General features: G+C 39.2%; 4 protein-coding genes across 4 annotated transcripts; 2 read left to right on the top strand and 2 right to left on the bottom strand.

The window, feature by feature from the left end:
- The first annotated feature begins 217 nt into the window (after window positions 1–217).
- Window positions 218–990, top strand: LOC146698305 (hepcidin-like). Its single transcript, XM_085472651.1, has 3 exons — window positions 218–443; window positions 531–608; window positions 741–990. Exons 1-3 carry the CDS (start codon window positions 357–359, stop codon window positions 825–827), a joined length of 252 nt encoding a protein of 83 aa, XP_085328777.1. The 5' UTR covers window positions 218–356; the 3' UTR covers window positions 828–990.
- A 21,545-nt stretch (window positions 991–22,535) lies between these two features.
- Window positions 22,536–23,092, bottom strand: LOC146698306 (hepcidin-like). The gene is made up of 3 exons (XM_085472652.1): window positions 22,975–23,092; window positions 22,799–22,876; window positions 22,536–22,662 (listed from the first exon to the last, which is right to left on the bottom strand). Exons 1-3 carry the CDS (start codon window positions 23,059–23,061, stop codon window positions 22,567–22,569), a joined length of 261 nt encoding a protein of 86 aa, XP_085328778.1. The 5' UTR covers window positions 23,062–23,092; the 3' UTR covers window positions 22,536–22,566.
- A 717-nt stretch (window positions 23,093–23,809) lies between these two features.
- Window positions 23,810–24,580, bottom strand: LOC146698307 (hepcidin-like). The gene is made up of 3 exons (XM_085473375.1): window positions 24,380–24,580; window positions 24,204–24,281; window positions 23,810–24,067 (listed from the first exon to the last, which is right to left on the bottom strand). Exons 1-3 carry the CDS (start codon window positions 24,464–24,466, stop codon window positions 23,972–23,974), a joined length of 261 nt encoding a protein of 86 aa, XP_085329501.1. The 5' UTR covers window positions 24,467–24,580; the 3' UTR covers window positions 23,810–23,971.
- Window positions 24,581–24,660: 80 nt separating this feature from the next.
- LOC146698308 (hepcidin-like) lies at window positions 24,661–25,912 on the top strand. The gene is made up of 3 exons (XM_085473374.1): window positions 24,661–25,040; window positions 25,128–25,214; window positions 25,380–25,912. Exons 1-3 carry the CDS (start codon window positions 24,957–24,959, stop codon window positions 25,470–25,472), a joined length of 264 nt encoding a protein of 87 aa, XP_085329500.1. The 5' UTR covers window positions 24,661–24,956; the 3' UTR covers window positions 25,473–25,912.
- The last annotated feature ends 275 nt before the right edge of the window (window positions 25,913–26,187 follow it).

Consider the following 26,187-nt stretch of genomic DNA (forward strand, 5'->3'; position numbering starts at 1 on the left):
AGGGATTTTAGTCATTGCAAAAACTGCAGTAATTGTTAAGATAGCAGTCCAATGAACAGAGTCTGCAGTTAGGTTCATTTTTCACAGACATGACAGTCAGAAAGAAGTTAATGATTGAGCAGACACGAGTAAAACATGAAGAAATTCCAAATTTACCAGTCTTTGGAAATTTTTCACCCATTTTCCCGAGCGTCTCGTGTATGGTGCCAGTTATGAGGCAACAAAAGCCTGAGGGGATATAAATACTGGCACTTTTTCTATACTCAGCCATCGGATCAGAAAATCTCAAAGAGCTGACAACAAGAGACATCAAAACATCAGAGAAGAGCAAGAAGTTTAAGCTAAAACCTCTTAAGATGAAGACACTGACAGCTGCAGTTACAGTAGCCATTGTGGTCACAATTATGTGTATTCTGAGGAGCTCTGCTGTCCCTGTTGTTGAAGTAAGAAATTAACCTTTACTATTACAGTATTAATAACTCTATTGTGTAGTAAATTTTCTCGCTCTAAACATGACAACTCATTAATAGGAGCAATTGCTGGTGGAGCTAATGAACACTGACAATCCAGCTGCAGAACCTGAAGAGATATCAGTGAACTCGTGGAAGGTGAGCAGGGATATTTGAATGAATCATTGGGCTAATTTAAAAGTGCCCAGCAGGGAGCTACAGAGCACAAACAAGAGTGAGCTGTAAGGCTGAAGATGAACACTGTGCTCATGTTTCTTGTCTTTTACATAGATGCTGCATAATGGAAGACAAAAGCGTGGTATCTTTTGCGGCAGGTGCTGTAATGGCAAAGTCTGCTGGAGGTGCTGCTATGCCTAACTTGATATGGTTTTACTCCTTTTATCAGCTGACAACTTTAAATTGTTTAAAAAAAAATGCAGCTGTTTTTACCCATGCACAACTGTCTATCTATGCACAACTGTGTAACATGAATTGCTTGCAAAAATAAATGCCTGAATAATAAAATGTAGCATTACTATAATACATTTCAGTGTTATTTTGTATGTCTACAGAATTTTTTCTATAACGTATATGTTAAAAAAAAAAGAGTTACCTCACTGATAAACACCTTAAATAAATTAGTTAAATATTTAAACTCCAGTTAAGGTACGTAGTTTGGAATAATTGGAAAAATATAGCAGCTATAGCTAAAAACAAAATTATATAAGCAATAGCTTAACAAAGCATCTTCAGCTAGCTATACTTCTCCAAGTCTCGCAGAAAGTCAGTTATACAGTAATTAATTGATCTGTTTGTTTTTGTATTAGTCAGCTCGAGCTTGTAGTACAAAATAATATATAATTTCAGGAACACTAGCTTAAAGCAAACTCTGTATTAACTAATTAGCAAGCTAGCATGCTAAGCAAGCAGGTAATATCAGAATATCAGACTATCAAAACAATATCAGTATCAGTTAGATTCAAAACAAATTTGCTACACCAAATTGAAACAACTACCTGAACGTACTTTTTTCAGGTCACTACTGCTGAATCCTGATAAAAACTGTTTTATTTTTCAGCAAAAGAAGAATTAGCATTGGTGTAATGGCTCTTGGTGACAGTTATTTGACTAATAAGGTATGTAAGGGTGAACGTGTAACCCAGGGTATTTTCTGCAAAACACAGCAAATTTACAGATACCCCATAAAAAACTCACATGCAGACATTCAACTGTAAGAGTACAGTCACTGCAAGCATGACTGCTCATAAAAATAGCACACATAAAGGGAACCTGAGCAGCAGCTAATGCTAACTAAGGAAGTCTTTGCAGGAATGGAATGAACTAGGTCAATGAACATAGCACAAAGATAGCTCAACAAAGAGAGTGAACATGATTTTTTTGATATACAGAATTTAGACAGAGGTATTTGGCAGTCAGACTCCGATGGCCCGTCGCCACAGAACAGAACCCCAGCGGTAGTAGGAATTAGAGCAGGACCCCTGGAGTCTAGACCCTGGTAGTGGAGATTAAGATGGAGGCTTCAGAGGACCCTGAGTGATGAGAGGTGGGGATGAGGAGGAGGTGGACTGGACAAAGGCATCTGCCAATGAGAACGACTAACGCACAATGAGATTTAAAGTACGTGCCATGAATGCTGATTGGCCTGTGGATTGGAGTAGACCAGTTATGTCACAAACATCAGATACCATAAATCATCCTAAGGGAATTTATGCACAAGCTTCTTTAATACATACGTGTGTGTGTGTGTGTGTGTGTGTGTGTGTGTGTGTGTAAGGAAATTTGAGAAAAACAAAAAACCTTGATCCAAAATATGACACTAATGGTTCATTCCATCTCAAATTAACATGGAAAAAAGTACGGGCACAGTTTCACATATTTGAGATGAAAATGAAGACTGATAAATGACATGATAGTCCAAAAAAGTGTTATTTTGAAAATGTTGGAAAAAATATTTGTAGTCGGTAGTGCAATGAGAGGTATAAAGGTATAAAGATAAAGATAAATTGTGAATGTATACGTAGTACAGTTTGTTGTTTCTGAGACAAGCACAGAATTCAGAAGGCTTTTCAGTAAACGTGACTGTAGTTTGGGATTTGAGTTATTGCAAAAGATGCAATATTTGTAAGCACAGCAGTGAAACAACTACAGTAAGAATGTAGAAAGCCCACAGTGCTTATAATCCTTTGTAGTGGTATGTGAAGGGGCATTTACAATGACAGATCAATTCATGCCACATTGTTAAAATTCTTTTAAAATAAAATTTTAAAAAAGCCAGTTGTCATTTTCTTTTGACGTGTAAAATGTACTTTCATAGACAAGAAATTAAAAAGTATGATTGAAGAGCCACTGTTCATGGTATGTAAACTTTTGCAGATGTTTCCGGCTTTGGTTAATTTTGCAGTCTGTGATCTATTTACAATCGTGTAACTGCATCATCCAAATATTTTCTTAATAAATGTGCAGATCTTTCCCGTCTATAAATAACAAACTTACTAACTAAACATTACTACAATAGAATGCTTAAATATATTTGTGTTATTTGTGCTTGCTTTATATATAAATGTTATTTAACTTGAATAACTAAAATGTGGAGATAAACATATACCTGTGGCGACTGCAGGCCTAGTTAAGTTACTAAATAATATTTCAGTCATCATCATTAGGCCAAAAACAATTTAGGCCCGTTCCTCATGTACAAGGTATTTTGGAAAACATAATGAAAGCAGAAAATCTTCATTTTAAAGAAAGGCCGATGTACAAAGTCTAATAAGCATATCTTACCATTGGACTGCACACTGAATTCCCCATTCAAGCATTGGCACTTAAGTACATCAGCAGATCTTGCTGAAAGTAAGTCATATACTAATTAATTAGTAGTGCACATGTTTAAACCCAACAGTAGCTATAGCAACTAACAAATTATCATTAAATAGCAAGTAAACTGAATGAAATTAGCTAACAATTATCATAGTGATAAACAACAGAATATGGTTATATGGTCCCATCTCGTCATTGCTGATGGAAATACACGTGAAGGCAATTTTGCCCTGCACAACAGGACTTCCTGAGCAGTAACAAACTTGGTTTGGTGGGTTTCCTTGACATTTATATACTCAAAAGTCTGTGGTCCTTCAGAAAATACTAGAATTTTTATCATGATTTGACTCAAACTAATAATAATCTTTCAGACTTTGCTATCTTAAAGAACCTTAAGCAGACCTGCAGATCTTTGGCATTCTAGCTGTCAGTTTGTTGAGGTCATCTGGAGAAATTCTACTCCATGCATCCTGAAGCAGCTCTGACCCCTCCCCCACATTGGACAATCGGACCATCTCTCCCTGTTCCTCACACCTCGGTATTCACCACTCATCCAACGTGTGAAACCTGCTGTGAGGACAATTAAAGTGTGGCCAGAGGGGACAGACGCAGTGCTCCAGGACAGATTTAAAAACACAGACTGGAATATGTTCACCCACACAGACCTGGACCAGTACGCCTCATCTGTACTGGATTACATCTCCAAAACCACAGACAGTGTCACCACCCAGAAACGGATCACCATGTACCCCAACCAGAAGCCTTGGATGAACCGGGATGTTCGTCTCCTCCTGAAGGCCCGCAACACTGCCTTTAGGTCAGGAGATGCACACGCCTACAGCACAGCCAGGGCTAATCTAAAGAAGGGCATCAAAAAAGCCAAACACCATTACAAAAAGAAGGTAGAAGAACACTTCTCCAACTCCAACCCCCGACGCATGTGGCAAGGACTCCAGACCATCACAGACTACAGGACCACCAAACCCTCCCCCGCATCCTCTGATGTCTCCTTCCTCAACGAGCTCAACAACTTTTATGCTCGTTTTGAGCGAGGGAACCCCACAACCACAACCAAAGCAGACATGACGCCAGACCACCAACCTCTGACTCTCTCCCCCACCGATGTAGGAGCGGTGCTGAGCAGGATCAATGTCCACAAGGCTGCAGGCCCTGATGGCATCCCTGGGCGTGTTCTCAGAGCGTGTTCTGGGGAGCTTGCAGGAGTGCTCACAGACATATTCAATCTGTCCTTGGCCCACGCTGTGGTACCGGCCTGCTTCAAATCCACCTCCATCGTCCCGATACCCAAAAACTCCAACCCATCTTGCCTCAATGATTACCGCCCAGTAGCACTCACCCCCATCATCACTAAGTGCTTAGAGCGACTGGTCCTAGCACACTTCAAATCCTGTCTCCCCCCCACCCTGGACCCCCACCAATTCGCATACCGCCAGAACAGGAGCACAGAGGATGCAGTCTCCATCGCAATGCACTCTGTCCTCTCACACCTGGACAACAACAACACCTACGCCAGAATGCTGTTTATAGACTTCAGTTCAGCATTCAATACAATCCACCCCTCACAACTCATCAGGAAACTGACAGATCTGGGCATCAGTTCCCTCATCTGCAAATGGTTACTGGACTTCCTGACCAACCGCCCCCAACATGTCCGGCTGGATAACCGCTGCTCATCTACCATCACAATGAACACCGGTGTACCACAAGGCTGTGTGATGAGCCCTTTCCTCTACTCCCTCTTCACCCACGACTGCAGACCTGCTGATGGTTCCAACACCATCATTAAGTTTGCAGATGACACCACGGTGATTGGCCTCATCAGTGACAACGATGAGGCCGCCTACAGGGAGGAGGTGGATCGTCTGGCTGAGTGGTGCGACAGAAACAACCTGCTGCTTAACACCGAGAAGACCAAGGAGCTCATCGTGGACTACAGGAGGAATGCTGACCCACATCCACCCATCCACATTAAGGGGACGGCTGTGGAGCGTGTGAGCAGCTTCAAGTTCCTGGGAGTCCACATCTCCGAGGATCTCACCTGGACGACCAACTGCTCCAAGCTGGTCAAGAAGGCTCACCAGCGCCTCTTCTTCTTGAGGACTCTGAGGAAGAACCACCTGTCCTCAGACATCCTGGTGAACTTCTATCGCTGCACCATCGAGAGCATCCTGACCAACTGTATAACAGTCTGGTACGGGAACTGCTCTGCCTCGGACCGGAAGGGGTTGCAGAGGGTCGTGAAAACTGCCCAGCGCATCGCCGGAGCACCACTTCCTGCCATAAAAGACATCTACAGGAAGCGGTGTCTGAAAAGGGCTGGGAAAATCATCAAAGACCCCAGTCACCCATCGCATGGACTCTTCACCCTCCTGCCCTCTGGGAGGCGCTACAGGAGCCTCCGGACTAAGACCACCAGGTACCGGAACAGCTTCTTCCCCACAGCTGTCAGACTCCTGAACTCTGCCTCCTGACATCTGACCCACGTTAAACTCATGGACTGAACATACACACACCCACAATGGACAACTGTACCCTCAAACACACAATAATAACATGGACTGAACCACCACTCACAACCACTAGCACTTTATATAGCCTCTGTAGAAACTATCTACACCCTCACTTATCTTAACTGCACTACTGTATAGCTCTGTGTAAATAATCATTCTGTACATTCGATAATCTTTAATCCTACAACTGTTTACAACTTGCATAGTTCCCATTTCTGTATAGCTGTATATCTCAGATTCTGTAAAGTTATTTATTTCATATTCTGTATAGTTTTTCATATTTATATCCTGTTCATAGCCTGTACATAGCTTGTACTCACTACAGCCTGTACATACTTATAGTTATAGAATATTCACAACATACTTCATACCGTGTACATTATAACATACCATAATAGACCCATTTCTGTAATATACTCACATATCTATATTATTGCTAATATATATTGTAATATATCTATATCACTAAAGCACTTCTGGATGGATGCAAACTGCATTTCGTTGCCCTGTACCTGTGCATGTGCAATGACAATAAAGTTGAATTCTATTCTATTCTATTCTATAAGTTGGACAGCTTTGATTGACATGTTTTGGTTACCTTATCATTCTGTTCCCACAACAGCTCAAGAGGGATGAGATCCAGTCGCAGTCCAGTCATGTTAGCTAAACGCTTCTTTTCTAAACATGTCTTATATTTTTAGTTTTTCTGTGATGTCACGTCATTAGACTAACAAGACTTTCCTTTGGTGCTTCTCATGTATTTTTAACATTTTTGTTTATCCAAAATTACAAAATATAAAACAGGTGCACAAAGGAATATCTATCTTTTGCTTTTTTTTTCACTTCCCTGCTTCACAGGGTTCAGATGACCAACCACTGTCCAGGTTGTCAGTAGTTGGTCATCTGAACTAGGATGAGAAATAAGTTTTAAATTGATTAATATAATCAAAAAATTGTAAACATTTCAATTTTCAAAATATTAGGGCCTGCCTAATACTGTCCCAAAAACTGAGAATCTAATGATAGATTTCTTAGCTAGCTAAAATCAATTATTTGAATATTACTTTTGCTTTAAAAATAAGTTTCTTGTCCTTCACTTCCTAAGCAGTAGCATTAGGGACAAAGCTACACTTTAATTCTGGAGGCAGTGTATAAGGAGAGATTACCCTCAACAAAATGCATTGTATTAGCTAGTTGGTGAAACAACTTGATCAGCTGTCTTATTGTGTCCTGTGATACTTTCTCTTTATTGCACGTGGATGTAACCATCAGTATCCTTGCATATGTCCACTTCCAGCTGTTTCATTTTGTACAAATCCAGCCAACATTTCCGAGTTTGTGTGGTTTATCCGTCTGACTTGATGCACCTCTCTGCACCATCTTTTCAACAACCTTATACTTATCACCACACTGTGTTTATGTGCTAAGAGAGAAATCATTTAATTGCAACTCAAACTGATTCTAAAGTACGATTTCTCTAACTCATCTATGCAAGACATTTTATATAGGGTATAGTGTTGGAGAAAGTGGCATGGTGAAATATGTCTGCCAGCTATTTGGAGTTGAGTACAGGGAGTAGTTGATTGATGATGATTTGAGCCCTTCTCTATAAAGGGGAGAGAAAGAGGAACTGAGAGAGAGAAACAGGAAGGGAGAAGGTTGTAGGACACAGTTGTAGCAGGGAAGCTGGTTAAACTTGGAGACTCTGGTGAGGGAAAATGACATTTTAAAAGAAAATAGTTTTAACCTGGCCCGAATGGTTTTGCTTTTGAAGTTGTACCGGAAGGAGGATTCATTTTAATTAAGATTTACGTGGATTTGTTGTACTTAAAGCCTGGATTGGAAACTGTTGGACCGGTGGATTTAGGGAGTTGTAATGGAAAGTCTCAAGCGCAGCCATTCGGAGCAAACTCACATGTTACTACAGTCATAAAAGAACAAAAACAAAGCTATCCTTTTTCTGGTTTCTTATTCCACCCCCGTATCCATGTCTAAGCTTTCTCCTGAACGCCGCACAGCGACATCTGCAGATTGGAATGAAGACTGCACATCACAGGATTTTAAGGAGGAAAAGCCTACTTGGTAATTAGGAAGTGAGCAACCAGAAGAAGTCACTTGAATCTGGAGAGGAAGAGCTCTAGAGTGGTATTCGCAGGATCTGGTGTAGAATCACTCCGTACTGACGCAAGGCAGGTTAAGGTGGGTGAAAAGCCTTTCTCGGGAAGATGCAAGACTGATATGTGATTGCCTGCTTGTTCTTCTGAGTGACCACCTTTTCCTGTTTGTAACCAAGTACATTACTTTGACTGTGGTGGCTTCAGAACTACGCCTTCAGCCCACTAGTCTGCTTCAAAGAAAAATAAGGCTTGTGTAGCCTATTTTCAGTGTGAGTGTGGTGGTTTTCTACTGGTCACTATTAGAACTTATTTCTTGCACTGAGGCCGTTTGTTTCCCACTTTCAAACAACAACTTTGATCTCCACATTTTGACTTATTTTTCAAAATAGTATTGAGCTTAATATCATAATTTTGACTTTATTCGCAAACTGAACAAATACATTTTTTTCTTAATGTGGCCCTAATACTTCTTCATAGAAAGAATGTCTGTAACACACCGATATTTAACCAATCAATCACTCACCTCAGCACTCTGACATTCACTTAACTTATTGTGGTCTGACCTGTGTGACATGCAGCAATAATAAACACCAGCTGTAAATGTTGTATCAGTTATGATCTTGATAGGCACTTGAATTTTGTCTAACTTCCAACAAACACAGAACATTTATTGAAGTATTTTTCTTACAGATGGATCAAATTAGAAGTCTGGCATTAAGTCAAAGAATACACTCTTTAGTAAGCTAATGGCTTTCTTCCAATAGGCTATTAAAATTGGATCGACATCGTTTAGAAAATAACCAAGAAGCTAATGTGATCGTTGAAAAAACACTTTCTTTCTTTCTGTTTTTCCAATTTTTAAATATTGTGGCTTTCGATCACAGCTAGAATTTGGCATACATAATGGCATGTAATCACTGTGACTGGTAAAGATGTTCTGGCGAACATGGCTGAAACCCTGATGTCAACTGGTCAAAACTAAAGTATGACTGCAAAAACTGAACCGCAGTTTGGACAGATGTTGATGTCTCCACAAACAACATAGGTCCTACAAAGTGAGAAGTCTAGATGTGGTTATTACTAGAGATGGCACGATACCACTTTTTTATGTCCGATACCGATATCATAAATTTGGATATCTGCCGATACCGATATGAATCCGATATAGTGTTTTTTAATCAACAAAACAGTTTTTTAAATATCTTGCTGCATTTTGTATAAGTTCATACTCAAGTTTAAAACAACAACTACACTAAAGCTATTCTGTTATACCTGTATGCAAAAAAAAATATTTCATAGTTCAGCAATACTGATCAATCTAATAAACTTAAACCTACACCATCCTCCCTATTCTGGTATTTTAAAGAGTACTTAGCATAAATATTAAGCAACCTAACTAATAGGGTTCCAACTCCCAGCAACAACAAAAATAAAAAAATAAAAAATAGGGAACCACCCCTCACGCTCCACCTCATGATGCTTAATCGACGTAATCAACCTTAATTTGATGCAGTGTGAAAAAAAATGCACAGAAATCAATTATTTTTCAAGAAATCTTAAATAGATTCAACATCTTTCTTCAACAAAATTGCAGACTGCACAGATGGTACCTTCCCAAAGGGAAAAAGTACTATAGCTTACTAGGGTATATATATTAGACTTAATAGTTACTATATACAGTAATGGACTTCTATTCATTTTGCATCAAATTAAAACTTTGGGTGTCAGATAATTATTTATTAAAAGCTAGACATTTTAAATGAGAATAAGAAAGAAAAGTATGTCTTTGTGCCCCCTTTTCCCTGTTAATGCCCTATCGGCCCCCCTGGCTAAACTTTGCTAGATCCGCCCCTGCACAGTTACCAGCGTCAGCTACGTAGAAAAAGATCCTCGAGTAGAAAGTAATATTACCGTAAATACATTCTAACAACAGCTGATCAAGCTTAAACGTGCTGCTGTTGTTCAGCCGCTGGTTTCCTCTTTCTGGTGCAAAGTGGGCCAAAAACAAACTAGAGAGACGGACTCGCGACAGAAAAGCCGATCAGCTGATCGTTAAGCAGTTTCATGATTGAAGTAGCAGCAGGAGAGGCAGTCGCTCCATATATCGCTTGTTAAGCTTAATGCAGGAATGCTTTACATTCAGAGATGGACTTACACACTTGCTTTACTTCTCTCGGGATAACTTTGTCAGAGATGAAATGCTGGGTTGCTAGCGAAGCTCCAAATGCTATCCAGACCACCGACAGGTCCCCATGCCACAGCCGCTCTATCACGTGATGCATACTGCTCTGACGTGCTAACGTTCTGAGGTGAGTTAAGGCGTGTTGCAAGTTTTGTGAGGTGCTTTCGTGATATTTAATGGATCGGATTACATTTTTTATTTTTCTCCGATATCCGATCCAGTAATTTAGGTCAGTATCGGACCGATACCGATACGTAATATCGGATCGGTCCATCTCTAGTTATTACAGTGAAGGGAATAATGCATCCGTCTTCATATAGTCTTTAAACAATGACAACTTAATTGGTTAGTATACCTTTGTGAACAGGAAACCACACACCATCTTCTCAGTGTTAACAAAGTTCAAAAAGAGTTCCATCAACCACTAAAATATAGTTGTACATGTGTTCTTTAATATATTGTAATAAAAAAGCTGTTTAGCGATGACATTTATTTGTTATTATTTAAAAAAATCATCTGACTGCTACAGTCACCTGGAATAAAGTCATACAGTTGGTTTGTAGATGCCACTCAACATCCAAATGTCTTAGTTTTTAGTTAGCCAAGAAGCGCAGTCAATATCAGATCTCTGCTTTTCTTACAAAAACTTTTAAAAAATCAACATTAAAAAGGAAAAGTCTTAAAGCAAAATGCTGAAAGTGGTTCAGACATAGACATGTGGTCAGAGTGCTTTATTCTAATGTGCTATTTTCATGGAAATGCTTAATTTAGAAGCATCTACTGCTGAATAATTAGATGCTTGTAAATTAGATGTTAATTTTAACTCTAAATAAAACGTTTTGGGGGGTTTTTAACTGGAAGGACCTTAACAGGAACTTGATCTACTTGAGGTTTTAAAGTGGTGAATGACACTACTTATCATGAGAAAATCAAACGTCAGTAATATCAAGAGTGAGCATCACTGTCAACAGTGGTAGACTCAGTAATAATTCCCAGGTTACTATAATAACCTATACCAGGGAGAGAGGAGGGAAGCTTTTGATGTTACTGCATATGTGAATCTGTTAGGATCTATTTAGGTTCAAGTGATGCCAATTTTGTTATTGGATGCTGAACGCAAGGGTCGGGGAAGACATCTGCATACCAACCAAATGTTTGTGACTGTGCAGACTTGACTGCAGGGACTCTACATTACAATCCACCGACTGTGAATGTGCTCGAGACAGTGAACTTCAAATAGTATAACAGCAGTGACTAACAGGGTGTGGTGTCTTCTGCTGTTCGTGTCAACAACAGAGTAGAATCAACCTTATAGTGCCAGCTTAAACTCTAAGCTAAGGCAAAAGCAGGCTTGTTGAAATGACATGCTAAAATTCTGCCTTTTGTAGCACAAACTGTGGTCATAGTTAATGTTTTATATATGAATTTGAGCCAATGAGCATTTGAAATAGTCTTTTAGTCTTTTTTCTGCTGACATAAAAAAAATACTGGATAGCTCAGCTGAACTACCAAGTTCAGCTTCTTCCCTATGTGCTCATGAACAGATGCAGACAGATCTTTGGATTTTAAAAGAAAAAAAAAATTGTTCAATTTAAGCAGGAATTCCCTTCAGATGAATTCTGAGGAGACTTTTTTTTAAGAAGGGTCATCATTGTAAGGTTACAATAATTACAAAATTCATCATGTCAAAAACAGACACGGAATGATAAAAATACGGAAAGTCAAAACAAACAAGGAACATAATGCAAAGTCTAGTTTAGCAACAGAAGCTTTGCTCTAAAAGTATGAAGAGCGTTAAATTCTCCCAGAGAGACAAAAGCTTTCAGTTTTTTTCTGAAGGTTTTTTGTGACTGAGGTGCAAAATAACACGACTCTGTTCTACCTAGTTCAGAAAACATCCTGGGTACCCCAAAAGAGGAACCACCTGGAGGAGTGAATGTCATACCAGCTGTTGGAGAGCGATAAGAGATCACACACATAAGTTGCTGGGTTCACAGTATGCCCTGGTGGATAAAAATATATCAACGCTTTTGTGTCCTTAGGCTAAATGAAGGCCACGAAATCACATCATAACATAAACAGCGATGTGTTCCGACTCTAATTTTACCTTCACATTTACTGCTGACCCTCCAGTTCACATGCGTTTTTGCCCACAGACAGTCCAGTTTTTTCAAATGTTTAAACATGTTTCCAGAAACTGCAGCTTAGTTTGGTGAAGTTTTTAAAATGTTGTCTATTTCACACAATATGTAACAAAACTCTGTCATTTCAGCCTGGTAATTTAAGTACAGTAAAAGAAAGAAAATCAATGCAGAGATACAAAAAGGTAACAGGAAATATTTGTTTGTTACTGTAATACAAATGATGCAGTTGAACTGACAATGAATAAATATGTAATAACTACCTTCTGCCTCCTAAGCCCCCCCGTGCTCTTACTCTCACTTTTCTTCTTTCTCTCTGTTCTTGCTCACCCATCTTCTTGCCTAATATTACAAACTTTAGTGAAACAAAAAAAACAAAACATATGAAAACTGACAAAATGTGACTTGTTGACCTGTAGCAGCCAGTTTGAACAAAGCTTTTTCATAGAAATGTTATTACTTTATGCAAATGCAAATGTTTCTTTACGATTATTTATCCTCTTTTTATCTGATATATCTGAATTAAGTGTAGTAAATGGTGCAGTAATTCTGCATGGTTTTCTTTGTTGAAATGGTTGCACAGATGCTCAAATATCTTCTGACTGCATTTTGAACAAACCTGATGGAAGTCGATGAAAGATCATGTCCTGATTTGTTGCAGTATTATTATTCTCTGACTCTCACTACATGTGCTAAAAAGACTTGTACTGTACTCCTTTCAAAAAACTTTACAGCCTCCTCCAGAGTAAATAGACGTGGACTCCAGCTAACACAGTACACCGACAGCATGCACTCATTATAGACAGTGTTGGGTAAGTTACTTTAAATTAGTAACTTAGTTACATTACTAGTTACTTCTATCAAAAGTAACTCAGTTACTTCAAGTTACTCGTTACTTTCAGAGTAACTAGTTACTAGGGAAAGTAACTTTGGTTTTACTCAGAATTCTCTTGTTAATGTGTTGCTTCCGTAACTGGATACCCAGCCAGACTGCCAGTATTCTAGCTTGCTTACTTGCCATAAGTGCACTGTGCCACCTACCAATAGAAAGGAAAAAATAATGTGCACATTTCCACAAGAGAAATCCCACGCCTGGACCGTCGTTGACCGCCGCATGATTCTAGCCTGCTTTTTACATCCAACACAAAAACTGCAGTCGTGGTGCTTTCGATGGTACTCAGAACTTGGAAATTCTGCCTTCTGAATAGGAAGATGTAGGTAACACCAGACTGCAGATGAGCTGCATACAGGGCTGGACTGGGACAAAAAAAAATCGTCCCGGGGGATTTGACTAGAGACCGGCCCACCATTATAGGAAAAATCATAAAGCCTTTGAATGAAAACAAACGCTGTTGTGACAGTGATGAACACTGTTCTGATGGTATATATGCATCAATTTATCAATCGTTTGTTGTAAGACTCAGATAATTATTTTTTTAAAAGCTAGACATTTTAAATGAGAATAAGAAAGAAAAGTATTTCCTTGTGCCCCCCTTTCCCTGTTAATGCCCTACCTGCCCCCCTGGCAACACTTTGCTAGACCCGCCCCTGCACAGTTACCAGCTATCAGCTAAGTAAAAAAAGGATCCTGGTGTTATTTGTCTCTCAGAAACAGTTCATAACTTCCCTTCAACTCATTCATGTCACCTAAAAGGTAAACCTGTTTCTCCATCACCTGTTCAGCTCTGATGATTCAGTAAGGACATCTCCTGGTTTCATCTTCATGTTTCCCTCTCACCACATATTCAAACCGACATCATGACCAGCAGGTTTACAGCTGTGGCTCCAGCAAACATCAGCTGATAGTAGAAAGTAATATTAAATAAATTCTAACAACAGCTGATCAAGCTTAAACGTACTGCTGTTGTTTAGCGCGACATCCGCTGGTTTCCTCTTTCTGGCGCAAAGTGGGCGATAAACAAACAAGAGAGAAAAGCCGATCAGCTGATCATTGATCAGTTTCATGATTGAAGTAGCAACAGGAGAGGGAGGGGCAGAGGATGAGAGAAGAAGAGGCAGCTGTGCGGCGTAAACACAGAATAACTCCAGCTTTGTGTCTTTTTCATTGTAGCTGAAGTCCGGGACAAACTGTTCCTTTTCACCTCAATAAGAAACGCGTAATATTTTCTCTGAATACCAGACGATTCCGTTTTTACGGGACGGTTGGCAACTCTAATAATTAACCGCATGAACAAAATAAAGTTCAACATCAGTAACATCATAGCACCCACCCAGCTGTATAGAAACTCCGTCATGCTAGCTAGCACGCAGTACGAAAAAGTCAGCATAACGAAAATAAACTCCACCTAAACTTGGTTTATGTGACTCAGATAGACTGCAGGTCATAACTTCTTACCTGAAGTTCAGTTCACCTGATACTCGGACCGGCGGCTGCTTCAGGTCTCTCCTCTTGCCTCCCTTTTCCTTCATCCACCTGCTGCCTCCACCACTTGCTAATGTTATTGAATCTGTGGAAGCTCCGCGATAGCCACCACACGAAGTAACGAATAACGAGCCTATCTAAATCCCAGTAACGAGTAACGCGTTCCTGATTTTGGCATAATAACTAGTTACCGTGCTCATTACCACAATAATAACGTAGTTACTGTAACGCGTTACTTAATAACGCGTTAGTCCCAACACTGATTATAGATTAATGTGGTTGTTCTACAGCAACCACCAGAACTGGGATTATGCACTTGACTTGAGAGGAGTAAGAAAACAGAATTTAGTTGACTGCAATCTACAGTCTACTGACATCTAGTGGTGAGATTTTACAGACTGTGCCTTTAAACCCTGGAAAAATAAATCAATTTTTAAGACATGTTGCTAGAAAAGTCCAGCGTTCGTGTAGGTGAACAAAGCTTGCTAAATGATCCAGTCTGTGTTCAGAGATTAAACAGAATGATTTTTGAGTGAGACCAGTGGAAGTTGAATTGAAGTGTTACATTGACCATCATGCTTCCAGAATTGTGTTCACATTTCCACTTTCATTTCAGATCATTTTTTCTCATTTTTCTCTATTCTTAGTACACACCAAAGAGCAATGTTGTATTTATGTAGAAATATGTGCAAACCACCTCTTTACTGTTCCATGACTACAAGAGGAACATGAAGTATTCAAGGTGCTCCACCGAAAGATAAACATTTGCTTAATGACTGGGTGGATCAGTAAATTAAAACACACATTACACACATTTCCATTCACCTGCGCTGATGACAGATTAACTGTTTTAAATGAAACACACACTGGCAGTTTGGGTGAAATTTTATCGCATAATTGTTGAGTGTGTAAAGAGGCGTCCTGCTCTGACGTCTCCACTCCGCTGCAGATATAAGCAGTTACTCTGCAAGACTCTGACAGACCTTTTCCTCCATCCTCAGAGGAACCAAACTGCATCTTTTCTTTCAAAGCATGTTCAGTTCGACCTGCAGGTGAGTCCACACAGGTGAGTCTGCGACATCTCACGCAGCTCCTAAAGGCTATGTCGTTTTTATCTCAGTCTGAGTCTGTGGTATATTAAAGTAAGTGCCAGTAACATGTAAACTATTATCAAATAAATAATAAAACAAATGTAATCAATTGAACTCTATGTATTCTGTATATATATATATATATATATATATATATATATATATATATATATATATATTTAATGTTAAAAAAAGTGAAACTTATAATCATCTGTCTGCTTCTGTCTGAAAGGTAACAGCAGCGCTTCAGTGTCAGATCAGAGGTGAGAGGAAAATAAAAAAAAAACCAAAGTTACATATCTCCAAAGTCATTAATATGTGTATCAATTTCTAACATCAATAAGTCATTGTTTTAAAGGTGCTTAGAAATATAGATTAAATAAATATAATTAACACACAAATTTATATTTGTGTGTCTTAATTCAATTCCGTTTTATTTAAACAGTGCCAAATCACAATAACAGTCGCATCTTTCTAGCATCATTGTAAGGAAGAATGTAAGATACAATAATAATAATGCAGAGAAAAACCCAACAATCATATGACCCCCTTATGAGCAAGCATGTTGGCGACAGTGGAAGGAAAAACTCTCTTTTAACAGGAAGAAACCTCAAACAGAACCAGGCTCAGGGAGGGGCGGCCATCTGTTGGGGTGAGAGAAAGAAGACAGGACAAAAGGCATGTTGTCTCAGACATGTAGCACATTGTACAACAAGTGTTTAGAAATCATCGAGTACTAAAGATGCTAAGAAACTCTCCATTAATGTTACTGGAGTGGAGATATCAGGGATAGGCAGGGTTGTGGCACTGATTCACTCTTTAAAAATATGGTCACCCCGGTGTGTCGGCCAGAACACCACCTAAGGCCAAATTGTCAAAAAGTATGGAAGAAGGAACTTGAGGTTTGGTTTGAAGCACTTTATACTTACAGCTCAATTCCTGTGGTTGTAATCACAGGGGGGGTGTGTGTGGCTTTTTATCATTCACGCACACATCACATCCCACAGGAATCAGTGCACCCCCACCGGACCAACACTGCTCGTCCGACATGAAACTGGCCATCTTACTAACTGGATGATGTCACCAGACAGTGGGCTGGATCAAACTAACAGAAGGTTAAATATTAAATGAACAGTTTATAAACTTATATAAACTTACAAACACCTGTATCAGAATTTAAATAGAATTGTCCTGTGAACTTTGGGCCCTTTTATACAGTTACAGATATATGAACATCATAAGAGGTGAAAAGGCTGTTATCTATTCAGTTTAAATTCTTTTTTTTCTTTTTAGAATATATATATATTTTATAGCCAATGTAGACAGCTGAATGAAATTATACCACCCTGTTAGGTCAGACCTGAGCACTGCACAGCCTCCTGTACAACACTGCTGAAGGATACATGCTTTCAGAGCAAAACACTGCGCAGTTTAAGAGTACTGCTGATGTAAGCTGGTCGTGAAATGCTACACTGTGACTAATGAGGCACCTTGGACCAAATGAGTATAAATACCAGCACCTTTTATCGCAGCCAAGCATCACAAAGGAGCTGACAGAAGCCAGTCAGAGGATCTGACCAACATAAACCATTCAACCTTCCTGAAAATGAAGACATAACATGTTGCAGTTGCAGGGGCCCTTCAGGAGAGCTCTGCTACATTTGCCGAAACAGGCCGACTTAAATTCATGAATGAGCAGCCAAGACACTAACATCTGGTTTTCTTTAAGCAGCCACAAGAGCTATCGGGGGCAACAAGCAATGACAGTCCAGTTGCAACTGTGAGTCAGCTAACATAAGGAGATGTTAGCTGACTCACAGTTGGTGTGCTCAATTCATTCAATTAAAACAATGACTGTAAAATCACTCAAATATAAGTGTGTGCGTGCGTGCGTGTGTGTGTGTGTGTGTGTGTATGTGTGGTTCTTTTAAAACATATTTTCCCAATGCCTCTCTCCACAGGAGAAAAGGGGGGGCGGGGGAGGGGGGGGGTATGCTAAGGGATCGGCTCATACTGCAGGCTCTTGACATTTTGCTCTTGTCTTTCGCACAAAATCAAACAGAATCCTGTTAGGTGTCAGGTGTTACTTTTGCTTCAGACAGTAGATTGTTTTATCCGTGCTTTTACTGACTACTGAAACTTATGGAAGCCCGTTTCTGCCACAAAAAAAAAAGTATCCATAACTTGGAATTTCAAGTTATCTTTCTCAAGATTTCGACTTATTAACTCAAAATTTTGACTCATTTTCTTGAAATTTCGACTTATAAATTCAAAATTTCAATGTATTAATTCCAAATTTTGAGAAAAGTAAGTCAAAATTTCGAGTTAGCTCTGCCAATCAACAATCTACGTGGAATGCACACTCAAAACCGGATCACAACTAATTGGCGCTTTCAGGAGTACGTTTGCTGATCGAAACGCCATGTGATTCCGCTAATAACTCAAGGATTTCATCATTTGTGAAGTCACGCTGAAAATAATCAGCAATTTGTGCATTCACGACTGGCTGTAACACTGGTAGCTTAGCTGTAGCATTTGTAGCTGAGGGCTTCAGCTTCCAGGTAACAAGGAAAAGACGTCATTCACGTAGATTACTGATTTCGACTTATTAATTAAAAATTTTGAGCTACATTTCGAGTTAATGAGTCGAAATTTTGAGTTATGAATACTTTTTTTTTTGGCAGAAATGGGCTTCCATAGCACTAGCTTCTGTGGGGGTGAAAAAGTTGTAAACAGGAAAATAAACAAAGCGGGTGGCTTATGAATGCTCATATGATTTATCACATCATTGGACACTGCACTAGTACTGCTACTTTACAGTATACAGTATACACAAAAACACACACACAGATTCTTGGATTTATTCGCAAGGTGTTTCAGCACATAAATGAGCTGCTCCACTCATGGTTTGCAGGTGCACAGACCCCGAACCAAAAGGCAAAAGCCCTAAAATGAAACCCATTACACAGCTATTCACAATGAATGGTCAACAATAAGCTAAATATAGGAACACCATAAGAGGGTGGATCGATTAATAGATGGAGGGATGGACTCAATAGTGAGCAACTGCAATACAAACAACTGCAGCACCATTAAATATCCATCTTCTTTAAAAAAAATAATTTTGTGTGTTATGCGTGTTTGTCATTATATCTCAAAGAATCAGCATTACTTTCCTTTTGCTTTGGTATTTGAGGACAAACTATGGTGAACAAGCAAATGCAGGCTTGCCTTTCACTTGGAATTTCCAAGCTGCAGGCTCAAGCATAGATGCTGGGAATACAGAGTGTTGCAAGTTCACCCGTGAGAGCAGGCTGAACCATTGTGAGTTATGAGCGACAAAACGTGTCCTAGCTGCTTAAACAACATTGAGCAGCACACCAGACAGGTTTCAGAAAATAAATACAGCAGCCAAGGAAGAGTTAAGAGATAATAATTCTGTTTAGATGTAGGCCTTCTTTTGTTTTATGTACAGTAACTGTAAATGTTGCTTACACTATGGTTCTATGAGGCACTTTTACTGTGAGTCTGACAGGTTTTAGAAATTAGAACCAGCAACTAAGACAGAGTTAAGATGTAATATAACAACTTAGTTTATGCAAATGTAAGCCTGTCTTTGCTGGTTCACACACAGCTGTAAATCCAGTAGTAGTCCAGTGCCTAATACAAATCCAGTGCTTGTATTAGGCACTTTATACTGTGTATGAAATCTAAACATAGAAGAAAGAGTTTATAGCTTTTCTTTAACTCAACTACAGAAGCGCATTTTCTACAGGACTCAACACGTCATGCAGTGCTTTCAGAATATTGGTTATATGCTTATCTCATCATTCTTAAATGAACTCACAAATGACATCCACAGTTTGACGGATTGAATCTGAGTATTTAAAAAGTTATTATCTGCAGCAAATAAACATTCGAGATCCTGATCTGTTTTCATCCGTTTGGTTGGTTTAAAGAATTCTTTCATGAGCCATTAAAATTTTTGAAGTTATTATAGGGAAACAACGTATCAATGATAATGATATAAATAGTACATATTTTGGTTCTTCAATAAAAGTATCAGAATGATGCTTGAAAAAAGAAACTTGGAGTTGTAGAGCAAAGAAACAAACATGGATAATTTCCCATTTCCGATGCAGTGGAATTTCCCAGTCCCACTGATGCAAGACTGCTCCAGACATAGCTTTTGTACTTTGAGTGCTTGTTTCTCTGTGTGTGAACACTGTCCAGCCCACCCCACAAGAAAGTGGTTATGTAAATGGATAGATGGATGGATGGCCATTTTTAAAGGTCTAATAAAGGAAAAAACTACATTTAAAATGACAACAAAAATGCACATTGCACTTAAATTAAAAGTTTATTGTGATAAACTGTGCAATACAAGCACGTGGTTGAGGCAGTAACTGAGGACACAATGTGACTAAAACAGTAGAATCTCACACATTAACTGTGACATACAGTTGACAAAGGATGAACTGAAGCTCTGCCATCACGTAATGTCGCATACTGCTGTTTCTGATGTCATTTAGAAAAAAAAAAAAAAAAAAGCACATATTTAATGGTGTACCAGCACAGGGCCATTGCAAACAGCTTACTGTGATAGTACTGTTGGGAAAAAGCCCGAACTACTCACTGGCAAATGTATCATGCATTCCTTGCTTTAGTGTATTGACACGAAGATCAATATGTTCATCTTTTTTCATAAAACGCTTGTCAAATTACAGTTACAGGTATATAGGTTGGCTGTGTTACCTTCTACAATTGCTCCGTAGCACTGTCACTGCAGTCATTTGGCAGTGTGTTGCTCTAATTTGCATCAGATTACATGCCCACAGAGGTAAATTCTCTTTAATGGGTAGCATCATCCTCTGCAGGTGGCGGGGAAGAAAACGTGAGTTGGGGACACAAAAAATGATCTGCCTCCTCAAATGCTCACTTGTCAAAGGCTGATTGCTGCTCTGATGACATCCATTTGTGCTCCAAGATATTTTCAACTGCTCAGTCTCCGTCTATTAACATTAGCTGAGGCACTTCAATGTGTGCAGATTAACCCAGTTATTTTGTATTTTGTTATTTTAATTACCTTCTGAAAATCTTAAAGAGTTGACAAGCCACAACACTATTCCTAAAATGATGCAGTTCATCCCACATGCTACATCTGTATTCTAATTGTCACTTACAGTAATGCGTGTGCTTGTGTTACAAAACAGGTGATTTAACTAGACTAGGTGCTGCTCGCCTTTTATCAGTGTGGGCCGGGGTGGGCTGTGGGTTGATGGCGGTATTGAGCAAGAGAACAATCTATATCAGTCATTAAAATGCAAATGTGTTTACCAAGTCTAGCTTTGATGCTGCACTAATAACAAGCAGTGTGGAACGATCATGAATCAAACTTGTGTAGCGACCTATTGAACGCACACCGACGCCATGTAATGAAACAAGAGCTGGAATAAGAACAGTTTTGACAGTCAATACAAAATCCTGTCATTATCTGAGAATGTGAAACGGAGAATTAAGCAGCACAAGATGACGCTGGCACAATTCCAAAAGTGCATTTCAAAGGAAACCTAGATTCTATGCCCTAAATGAAAAACCACTGCAAGTGAGACAGATACGCTCCCTGAAAATAAACATGGATTGAAGCACAGCACCTGTTTATGCATTGTAATCCAATACAGCTGCATAGACTTTGCAGGTAGCAACACACAGGGATTTCCTGCTTATTGATAAGGCAAAGTGATAACAACACGCCCGCTTTCTTTCTCCATACTAGGAAGGAATTTAACTTTAATCTACTGTTTTTGGCTTGTGACCTCTAAAAATTTGCACGTGATGCTTCATCACAGTTTGCATATAGACAAACAGTATACAACTGTGAGTTTGTTATATAAAGAGTCATTTCTGCATCTCAGATTTTTGGACTTGGTATTTCTTAGAGGCCTGATTGGGATGAGGGTGGGCGAGCAAGAGGGGATAAAGAAATATATTAGAAGTTGGCTTCTTGGGGGGTCCTATGTACAGCTGAGATCCATTGCTCTAATTATAACAGCAACCCAGTTTTCAAACAATACATTATAGTTTATATTAAAACAATATGATAAAAAAAAAAAACATGGAGCAAAAAAAAATAAAATAAAAGTTACTAAATAAAAATACTTCAGGAACACCTGGCAGAATCTTTCACAAATAATTAGATTAATTAGTAACGAGATAAAATTGCCTAGGGAGGCTAAGTATTTCAGAAGTAAAGAAAAAAAATGATGAAAAAACTTCTTGGACCACACAACAAACTGTATTTTTGTCAGATCGCACCATTGAAAATGCTCCGAAAGGCAGCGGAAGCACAAACGTGGAGAAAAGCTCCAAATCAGTGACTCTGATTAGCAAAGTGAGAGGTAGCAGACAACAATTGGCTTTTTGTGTCACAGCTGTCAATCTAACTGTCAATGTAGCCAATCTAAGCAGTGGTGCCCTAAATTTTGCCTTACTAAAATCTGAACACATGACTTCTAAAGAAATTAATCACTGTAAAGTCGGTGATCGGGCATATTGAGCAAGCCTCAAGAGGCCATTAGAGGAAATTGAGTTTTGGGGATTTTTGTGTTACATTAAAAAATTAAAATTAAAATAAATAAATAAAATGAGCCCTGGATGTTGACTTCTGGGTTTCACACTTTCTTTTCTTTGTTTGTTTTGGAAACAGGATTGTAGTCATCAGGGCACAAAAGCTATTCCCAGCTAAAAAAAGAAGAAAAAGAAAAAAAAAAAAAAAAAAAAATTAACTGTGACATACAGTTTGTTAATACTGAGTGGTTGTTGGAGCAGGAATCCTCAGAACCTGCAGCAAACTCCACAGATACCGGGGGTGCAGCAGCCACAGCAAAAGCGACACTTGATGCCACGCTTGTGTCTGGTGTTATACAGCGTCTGTGGGAAACACAAGAGACATGAGCACAGAGTTCATCTGCAGCAGCATCACTGCTCTTTATTTTCACCTGCTCTAACAAACACTTTCATTTAGCTGAAGTAATTTGGCCACCTTCACTCAGTTAGTGTTACTTACCTTCCATGAGTCCACTAATATCTGCTCATGTGCTGCTGCTGGATAGTCCATGCTCATTGGCTCCTCCAGCTCCTGCTCCTGTTAATGAATTGAGTGCAGTAGAAACCACATTGTAGCACTGAAACAAACATTTGCAGCTTGTAAGCTAATACACTTGGTTAAAGTCAAGTTCTTACTTCAGTGACTGGGACAGCAGAGCTCTGCTGAACACAAATGAATGTGAGCACGACGGCCACTGCAACTGCAACACTGAACGTCTTCATCTTAGGAGGCTTTGAGAGGCTCAAGTTCGACTCTTTCTTTATAAACTGTATTTGTGCAAATCAGTGAGGTTGATGTGCACAAGCTGGGATTCAGACTTCAGAGGGTTAATCCAAAAATTAGGTTTACATTGTTGTTCATGACAGTGCAGATTTCTGACGTTTTGTGTACTTTAAGCATTTAACAATTTGATTATTTTCTAACAAAAAACAGTGTGAAACTCAAGTTACACTTGTGTTTGTAAATGAACTGCCCCATGTCGTGTAGCTTTCTGGATTTTATACTTATTGGGCTACATGTTTATTTATTACACAGGCTATACAGTACATAACATCAAAACTCACATGTTTTATCTAACTAAAGTGTTTAATTATGTGGGCTACAGACAATAATCAAGTTATGGACTCTATTTATATGAAAAATGCATATATTTACTGCATTTGAATCATTTTAACCATATATAACCAACTGCGTATGTGTTTGAAATAAAAATAGAATATTTTGGAGAGTCTCCCCTCAAAGTCAGAACACTTTGGTGTTTGGTTAAATTGTGATTTTGAATCAGTTACAGGGGTTACTGTGATCATGAATGCTTTTCTCTCTATGTATTAACACTGTCCAGGATATACCCTGCCTGTAGCCCTATGGCAGCTTTGATGGATGAATTGATGGATGGACGGTGCATAGCAGTCAGTTTTACAAATGTAACAAAGGAAAATACGACATTTAAAATGACAACAAAAATCCACATTATATCTAAATGACCATAAAGTTTATTGTGATAAACTGTGTAATACAAGCATGTAGTTGATGCAGTAACTGAGGACACAATGTTACTAAAACAGTATAATCTCACACATTAACTGTGACATACAGTTTGTTAATGCTGAGTGGTTGTGGGAGCAGGAATCCTCAGAACCTGCAGCAAACTCCACAGATACCGGGGGTGCAGCAGCCACAGCAAAAGCGACACTTGATGCCACGCTTGTGTCTGGTGTTATACAGCGTCTGTAGGAAACACAAGAGACATGAGCACAGAGTTCATCTGCAGCAGCATCACTGCTCTTTATATTCACCTGCTCTAACAAACACTTTCATTTAGCTGAAGTAATTTGGCCACCTTCACTCAGTTAGTGTTACTTACCTTCCATGAGTCCACTAATATCTGCTCATGTGCTGCTGCTGGATAGTCCATGCTCATTGGCTCCTCCAGCTCCTGCTCCTGTTAATGAATTGAGTGCAGTAGAAACCACATTGTAGCACTGAAACAAACATTTGCAGCTTGTAAGCTAATACACTTGGTTAAAGTCAAGTTCTTACTTCAGTGACTGGGACAGCAGAGCTCTGCTGAACACAAATGAATGTGAGCACGACGGCCACTGCAACTGCAACACTGAACGTCTTCATCTTAGGAAGCTTTGAGAGGCTCAAGTTCGACTCTTTCTCCTGGTCCGGATGATTGTTGTGAGCTGAGTCCTTCTGTCTGATGGTTAATGTGTGCAGAAGTGCTGATATTTATACTGATTTGGGCCCCTGCTGCCTCGTCACTCACAGCTCTTACTCTACCTGATTTCAGGAACATTGCAAAACTCCATATTTTCCTGTGCTATGAAATTCTGGGAATGGAAAATTCCTGAGGAAGGAGAAAATCTGTACTTTTCTCAGTCGGCATGAACTTTGACCTTCGGATGTTTAACTATATGGGTTTTCCCTGTCCTATTGATGCAAGCCTGTTCCCGACAGTAGTTTCTGTACTCTAAGTGACGAGGCAGCAGTGGAGCAAATGAGTATAAATACCAGCAACTTTTCCCTCAGTCAACCATCACAAAGGCGCTGACAAGAGTCAACGAGAGAGTCAAAGGATCTGACCACCTTAAACCACTCAAACCTCCTGAAGATGAAGACGTTCAGCGTTGCAGTTGCAGTGGCCGTTGCACTCATGTGTATTTGCATTCAGCAGAGCTCTGCCACATTTGCTGAGGTTACAGACTGTGTTAAATTCATGTAATGTGCTTCTTCTGCATGAATTTGTTGTGAAGATGCTAAGATCTGTTTTCTTTCTCTACAGATACGAGAACTGCAAGAGCTACAAGAGGCTGTGAGCACTGACAGTCCAGCTGCTGAACATCAGGAGGTATCAGCTGACTCATGGGTGGTGAGTTTACTTCAATAAATGAATGAAGACAGTAATTGTGAGATCTCTCAAATGCAGGGAGATGTTTAAAATAAACTGTGCACTCACAACTTTTCATAAAATTAGAAACAATGAAGTGACTTGCAGCTGAAGATAAACTCTCTGCTCTTCTCCTCTTTCACACAGATGCCGTACCACAGACAGAAGCGTGGCATGAAGTGTCGCTTTTGCTGCGGCTGCTGCAATGCTGGTGTCTGTGGATTGTGCTGCAGATTCTGAGAATATCTACCTGCAATTCTCACATCAACCACTAAGTATAGACTGTTATACATGAAATGATTTGACTGCTTAGCATTTGTTAAAGTCTGACAGTGTTTCTTCATCTGGTCATCCTGCTGTATCAGTGAACAGTGTACCAAGCATTTGGAACTACAGTATGTTATTATATTAAAAAGTTCAGAGTCACTATACTACAACATGTGCTGTCTGTTTCTGTTTCTGTCTGACAAGAATTAAACATTAATGGAAACCAGTGACATGAAGCTCCTGATGTACAGTTTTTGTGCTGATGTCAGTTAAGAGTTGTTGCCTCATACTCTTGCCCATGTCGTATGTGGTACAACCTGTTAATAGAGCCAAGCCATTGATAGCAAAAGTAAAGTGAGCATATTTTCCCATATTTGTAATTATATGAGTGGGGAGCATCTCATCATCATTCAATTTTACCACTAATTATGACAAAAATGCAGTAATGTACAATAGCTTTGAGCTGATGGACTGGTTCATTGGTTATTTGAAAGTTAAACCAAGCATACTTTTTTTTAAAGAATGTAGAAGTGTTAGATAATGTTTCCTAGAAACACTTTCTATACAAGTTCATTCATAAATGTTTTAGACAACCTTATCTCGACAACCTTTCACTGAATTTATTTGGAGGTGTTTTCACGGTGTGCATATGAAGTTTCTAAGCTGCATGATTAATGCAGGAATCCCT

This window comes from Copadichromis virginalis, linkage group LG11 (genome assembly GCF_057382275.1).
Source record: "Copadichromis virginalis isolate Kocher_CV1m ecotype Utaka linkage group LG11, C_Virginalis_male_GT1.1, whole genome shotgun sequence".
NCBI lineage: Eukaryota > Metazoa > Chordata > Actinopteri > Cichliformes > Cichlidae > Copadichromis > Copadichromis virginalis.

Excerpts from the sequence above, each read along its gene's own strand:
- LOC146698305 (XM_085472651.1), top strand. The coding sequence starts at position 357 with ATGAAGACACTGACAGCTGCAGTTACAGTAGCCATTGTGGTCACAATT. Across the intron at positions 444-530 it reads CTGCTGTCCCTGTTGTTGAA|GAGCAATTGCTGGTGGAGCT; the intron begins GTAAGAAATTAA and ends ACTCATTAATAG. Across the intron at positions 609-740 it reads TATCAGTGAACTCGTGGAAG|ATGCTGCATAATGGAAGACA; the intron begins GTGAGCAGGGAT and ends TCTTTTACATAG.
- LOC146698307 (XM_085473375.1), bottom strand. The coding sequence starts at position 24,466 with ATGAAGACGTTCAGTGTTGCAGTTGCAGTGGCCGTCGTGCTCACATTC. Across the intron at positions 24,282-24,379 it reads CTGCTGTCCCAGTCACTGAA|GAGCAGGAGCTGGAGGAGCC; the intron begins GTAAGAACTTGA and ends ATTCATTAACAG. Across the intron at positions 24,068-24,203 it reads TATTAGTGGACTCATGGAAG|ACGCTGTATAACACCAGACA; the intron begins GTAAGTAACACT and ends TGTTTCCTACAG.
- LOC146698306 (XM_085472652.1), bottom strand. The coding sequence starts at position 23,061 with ATGAAGACGTTCAGTGTTGCAGTTGCAGTGGCCGTCGTGCTCACATTC. Across the intron at positions 22,877-22,974 it reads CTGCTGTCCCAGTCACTGAA|GAGCAGGAGCTGGAGGAGCC; the intron begins GTAAGAACTTGA and ends ATTCATTAACAG. Across the intron at positions 22,663-22,798 it reads TATTAGTGGACTCATGGAAG|ACGCTGTATAACACCAGACA; the intron begins GTAAGTAACACT and ends TGTTTCCCACAG.
- LOC146698308 (XM_085473374.1), top strand. The coding sequence starts at position 24,957 with ATGAAGACGTTCAGCGTTGCAGTTGCAGTGGCCGTTGCACTCATGTGT. Across the intron at positions 25,041-25,127 it reads GCTCTGCCACATTTGCTGAG|ATACGAGAACTGCAAGAGCT; the intron begins GTTACAGACTGT and ends CTTTCTCTACAG. Across the intron at positions 25,215-25,379 it reads TATCAGCTGACTCATGGGTG|ATGCCGTACCACAGACAGAA; the intron begins GTGAGTTTACTT and ends TCTTTCACACAG.